At 34.7% G+C, this 5,929-nt stretch overlaps 1 protein-coding gene across 1 annotated transcript in view; it reads left to right on the forward strand.

The window, feature by feature from the left end:
* The window catches only part of PTBP3 (polypyrimidine tract binding protein 3), a 36,280-nt gene extending 31,889 nt beyond the window's left edge, over positions 1 to 4,391 (forward strand). Inside the window, exon 14 of the mRNA XM_010726130.3 lies at positions 97 to 4,391. Within this exon, the coding sequence (XP_010724432.2) occupies positions 97 to 229 (133 nt within the window). The 3' untranslated portion in view covers positions 230 to 4,391. The remainder of the gene's footprint in view (positions 1 to 96) is intronic.
* The last annotated feature ends 1,538 nt before the right edge of the window (positions 4,392 to 5,929 follow it).

Here is a 5,929-nt window from a genome sequence, read left to right on the forward strand (position 1 = left end):
ATTATCTAAAAAAATATTTGCATCACTTTTTTGTGTGTGTTGACTACTACAATGACAATTTGGTTCTGATTAATAATGTTTTTTGTCGAACTTCAGGAGAGATTGCAAAATGGCTCTTATCCAGCTGGGCTCTGTGGAAGAAGCAGTTCATGCTCTCATTGAACTTCATGATTATGACCTAGGAGAAAATCATCACCTCCGAGTTTCCTTCTCAGGATCTACAATTTGACTTTTCTGTGAACATTCCTTTTAAAACTGCATTGTAATTTTCTTACTCTCATCAAATAGAGACTGAAGTAGCTGTGACTAATTCTGTTCTTAAAAGAAAAATCTTGTTCCTACACACAGCAAAGAATTAGGGGATAATCTTTTCTGATTTCAGCTGCCAGTATATGATCAAATCTTATTATTCATCAATAAAAAGATTAAATTTCTTTAGAAATAATATTTATCATCAAGTTTCCTATTTTAATTTTACTTTTGAGAATATATTTTGAATTTTTGTTTCAAATTAGCCTTATGAAATATTTTAGAGTGCTTTTCCAGTATACCAAACTGAGAATGTTTCTAACAAAATGGTAAATCCACTCTACCCACATTAAACACTGATTTGAATGTGAAGTAGTGCTTGGCTTTCTTGAAGAAAAAGCTAGAGTGTGTATTCACACTTTAGCAAATCTTTACAATAGCTTTTTTAAAACATAAATTCTGTGCTGTTCGTATGGGTTAAATTATTAGAGGAAAGGCAGTGCCTTTTCTTAGTGAAGTAAAAGATGTTTGATGAGTTTCTCCAAGCTGTGACATTAGAGTCTTAGCTTGACTTCATTCTGGAATGGAAGTTCGTGTTATTTTACTATGAAGTGATATTGTGTAAGAGTATTTTGAAGAAAATAAGAGGAGAAAAATAGTCCTGATTTCAAAGAGTTTTTTACATTTCTTTAAAGGATAAAATGTTTACAATCTTATAGAAAATATTCAGGTCTGTGATGGCTTAATGAATTTTTAAGAAGTTATTTTTGGTAAGGTCATCTTTGGGGATGAAAAATTAAACCTCAAGAGTTTTTTGTATCAATATTGTTACTGTGTATTTACTTAATTTCTTATTATGTGCCTTACTGTGTGCTTATGACACAACAGCTTTGAGTTTTATCTGAAGTATCTTGAAAAATGTAATGTAGGCTCTTAAATTTTTTTTTTTCTTGTAAATATTTTCCTAACTGCTACTTTTGTGTTTCCTCCCCTCAACCCTCTCCCATCCCCAGTAATATTCTAACTTCTAGTTTCTGGTCCTTCAGTATAGAGATAAGGTAGAGGTGGAAATTAAATTTAAACATTAAGTTTAAAACAGAGTCCTGTAGGCCTCTTTGAATTTATCTGGTTGCAGTTGTCTGATACCTATATTTGGCAAAAAAATAAAAATAAATTATTCCCAGAAAAATGCACAAAAAACAAAAAGACAAAATAAAATGATGCATCAAGGCAAACATACAAATTACATGCCCTTTTAATTTGTTTAATCTAATAATACTTAGTGCTAATCCTTAAACAAATTTGAAGGGCTGAGAATGTACAGCATTCTCACAGAAAGAGAAAGAAATAATCTTTTTATTTTGTCTTAATGTTAGAACTAATGTCAGCTCTGAACTACTTGCAGTTTGAAATGAGGAGGCTGACAGTTTAGGCTACCAGAGATTTACAGATTTTTAATGTGAGAGAAATCTGGATAGTAGATCTTTGGTTTGTTTTTTGTTTTTGTTTTTTGTTTTTTTTTTCTTTTATTATATATTTGTCCTGTATCTTTTTGTCGTTATCTCTTGTTATCATTGTTTCTTTTATTTAAATAATTCTTGTCAGATTACTTGCAAATTTATGTATTTCTCAGACACTGCCTCTTAAAGAGGCAGACAGAAGTGCAGACAAGCCTCAAAAATAGCTGTACATCTCAATGTTTCCTTAACAGAATGATGGTACTAGATAAGGCTAGCTTATCTTATTCAGTATTCTGCCTCGAACAATTAAAAGCAAAAATGTTACTATAATGCACTGTTAGTGAAGGATAAGGACAAAAAGAGTAATTCTTAAACTGTGCTTGACTCATCAATGCAAAAGCACTGTTGCACTCAGCTTGTGAATCTCTAAACAATATATGAGCTCAGAACCTCTGAGAAGAGCAGGCTTTATTTTACAGATTCTTACACTGATGTAGGTTGAAAATGAAGCTCAGAAGGCCTTAATCTTACAGCTACCAGAAGTGGATGAGGGTAGAGTTCTCTGCCTTTGTGTATTTTAAGTCAAAAATCAGCCCTGGGTTACTTCCAACTCCTACTTTTGTTTGATGGCAGCACATTGATTCAAAATGTAGTAAGGCATTCTTAACACAGTAGAAACTTGGTGGTTTTTAAATGACCTACAATGTGTTGCCTAGTAGAAAAACTTCAGCTTCTTTGGATTTCTTTAACTGCCTTGGAACATCAGCTGAAAATTTGAGTTTTAGTTGACTTGGTTGCAATGTCTGATGGTATTGTCAGTTCTATTTTTGTGCTTTGAGGTAGATTTATGCCTTTTTAATGCTTCAGTTATTCCACGGATCTGAAGAGACTTGCCTATATGACACTTTCTGTTTACAGGTGGCAAACCTGTTTGTATACAAACTATTTACCCATGCTGAAAAAAAACAACAGATGCAACTTCCCCCCCCTAGATTCATTAATTTTGAGTCATAAAGTGATTCAGGTTTTTTTTTCCCTGTTAAGGATGCAGACCTATTCCTTGTTGTCGTATACAACTAGCATGTACCGCTGTTCTTCAAATGCTTTCAACTTTTGTCCTCGTATGTTTTTATCTAAAGCAGATCTATCACACTTAGAGCTTTTACTGTTGAGCTGAAAAGATATTGTTCAGATTACACAGTTTTTCTTTTATATTTAACAGCCTTCTGATGACTTGTCTGCTCTGTACAAGCCCTGTTGACCTGTTCTTTTAAAAGAAAATCCTAACGGTTGGGAGTTGTGAATTATTTCATGAAAGAATGGAAATATTCTCAAGAATTTAATATTGTGTGAGGTGATTGGGAATAACATACAGTGGGACCAAAGTTTATGTGCCTTCGGAAGTCCTGTGTGTAGGGTTTTCTCATATCTACTGCTGTTTCATGCACAATAAACACTCTTTCCTTCCTTTCCCCTGGAAATTGTATATTTATATTGTTAAGACAAAGTTGTCTAACTATACAGGTAGTCAGTTATAACTTCAGTACAGATTTAATGATAAAATTGCCTTCACTGCTGCAGGTTTCGGTTTGTATTTTGGAGGGGCATACCACGGAATGACAGAATCCAAGCATAATCCACTTATTTCCAACCTGAATAGTGACAGTAGTTTGTGATTGGAGCAGACCCCAACAAGGGGTTTTGTATAGCTGAAGGCCCTTGACACTTGCTGTGAAAGCTTTTACATTTAACTAGTGTGATCTTATTGCTGTAAACAGTTCTTCAGTTCCTGGAAACTGCATTACTTATGGAGAGTAGGAATCTAACCACTTAGTCCATTTTAAGCACTTTCCAATTTTCCTTGAGCATGTTATCTGTTTTCTGCAAAACTTCGCCCTAGAACTGCAGCAGCAGACAAAAAGGGTTACTAAGCAAGCCGATTCTTGCATCAGAACGTCACCTCATTTTCTGACCAAAGACTGACTGTACTGGTTTTAGTGATACATTATGTGAAAACTGTTCTCTCAAATTCCTTTCGGAAGGGGAAAGCCAATGCAAAGTGGCCTTTACTTGCTGTTTGTTGATGAAATACTTAGTCCATAAAGAAAATGAGATTGTAATGTGAAACAGTGCTGTGGGCAAGGGGTTAATGGACTACCTTTAGTATTATAACCAAGATGTTCAAAAGCATGGCTAGGAATTGTTGAAATTCCTTTATTTACATTATCTGTTCACAAAAGTCCATTTTCAGTTTATAAAAATGTTGATCTAACACAAGAAAACTATGTAAATATTTGTAACATCTTTAAAAAAAAAAAACTAGATAAAAATGGCTTTGGTGGGCAAATGAAAGTGTAAAATGGTTTTATATTAAAAAACAACAATTGTCTTGTATGTTTTAGTAAACAGTACCAGCTTTCACTTGTAAAGCAGCTTCTGGCATTGGAGAAAAAAGATTCCATGTTTGGTGATATAATATGCTGATACAAAAAAGATGTAATATTAAAAAGAAACCTATTTTCTAATTGTGTAGTGCATGGTTAGTTTGAATTTGTTTTGCTGCAATATATTGTTTCATTGATGTTCACGAGTATGCTGATTAATTGATACCTATACCTAATTCCTTAACTCTAATTGTTGTAGCATGCCATTTAATAAATGTCATTACGTCTACACTCTGAATTTTTCCTGTGTTCTTGTCTATTGGTTTGGGTTTTTTCTCATGCAAATGATAATTTTCCACTCTTTTTTTCTTTAGCAGCCATGGCTGTTTAAGAAAAAGCATGTAATATCAAATGTATTTGGAGAGCACTAATGCACATCTTCGATAATAGCTGAAATTAAACAACACCTGAACAGGGTAGAAATCCTCATTTTCAGTAGGATGGAAATATCACCCCTGAGCTATTTCAGTGGTGGAAGACTACTTCATTCTATGAGGCAGAGATGAGACACTTCAAGTCCTGGGGTTTCATCAATGAGAAATGTTTTGTTTTCACTTTAACATGGCTGTGCTCTTTTGTAGCCATAGGAACCAACTCTGTAACTCTTGCACACAGATTTCCAAAACTTAAATACTGGCTGAAAAAGATGCTCTGCTTTTAGCTTCCTCTTTCTCAACTTCCTGGTTGCTTCTCTTCCATACTGCCTGTTTGTCCTTCTGTATGCTACACAACAGTAATTTGGATTTAGGGTTGATGGAGAACAGGCAGGAGTCTAGGCGGCTAAATACAAGTATTGAAGTGATGAGGAAAATGCCATGCCCCTTTGCAAGCTAAAATTCTCAGCCAATCTAGCAAATATTTCACTATCTGCTACTGAGTCTAACACTAGCAGAACTTGAAGAATCAGAAGTCTCATAGGTATACTTACTGCCTGAATCTCACAGGTGGGATTCCAGAGCACTGAACAAATCTAGTGTAAATTATCCCATTATTGGTCTCTAAACAAATGTGCCTTTGTGAAGAGAAAAACTGAATTCAATTTAGAGGAGATTGCAGCTTTGAGCAAAATGCTTGCACTATGAAGGCTAGGTATATTCCTAGTGTGACAATTCATTTTTGCCCTTGGTGCTAACTTTTGGCTAAAATCTAGCTTTACTTCTTTGGCCAGGTCTGCATGGAGCACAGTAAGAGTGTCCTCCTCTCCCCTTCTTTTCAAATCAAAAGGTAATTCCCATCTCAAATTCATTCCTGCTCACAATTATTTGTTTTTCCCTAAACAGTTAATATGTCTAAATAGATAACGTGTCTACCTTTGAAAATAAAGTACTACTTTGAAACAGCATGGATTTAAACTATTTTTATAGCAGAACTTGTTCTATTACTTGCAAGCTGAAACAATAAGGGCAGTAACTGGTGAATATGCAGACTGGTAAGATCTCACTATTTGGACCAAACCTAAAGAACTATTGTTAAGTGGGCTTACATATTTGTCTGTGAGCCCTTCTGAATGTAGCAGGAGAATACAAGCATGTCTACAGAAAAGATAAAGTCTTCTATCTGGAGGTATGCACAGAGGATAAAGAGATATCAGATGTGAATCCTCCCAGAGACCACTTCCAGAGAAATTGCTGTCAACTGTAGGTTCAGCTTGAGTACTATGAGAAAATTAGCAAAACTGCTCACTCATAATAAGGACAGACTTCTCTGAGGTAGTGATTTCACAGCTTAAATGATTGAGAAATCTCATCCTATACTTGTCCTACCTCTTCTGCATCA

Source organism: Meleagris gallopavo, chromosome Z (assembly GCF_000146605.3).
Source record: "Meleagris gallopavo isolate NT-WF06-2002-E0010 breed Aviagen turkey brand Nicholas breeding stock chromosome Z, Turkey_5.1, whole genome shotgun sequence".
NCBI lineage: Eukaryota > Metazoa > Chordata > Aves > Galliformes > Phasianidae > Meleagris > Meleagris gallopavo.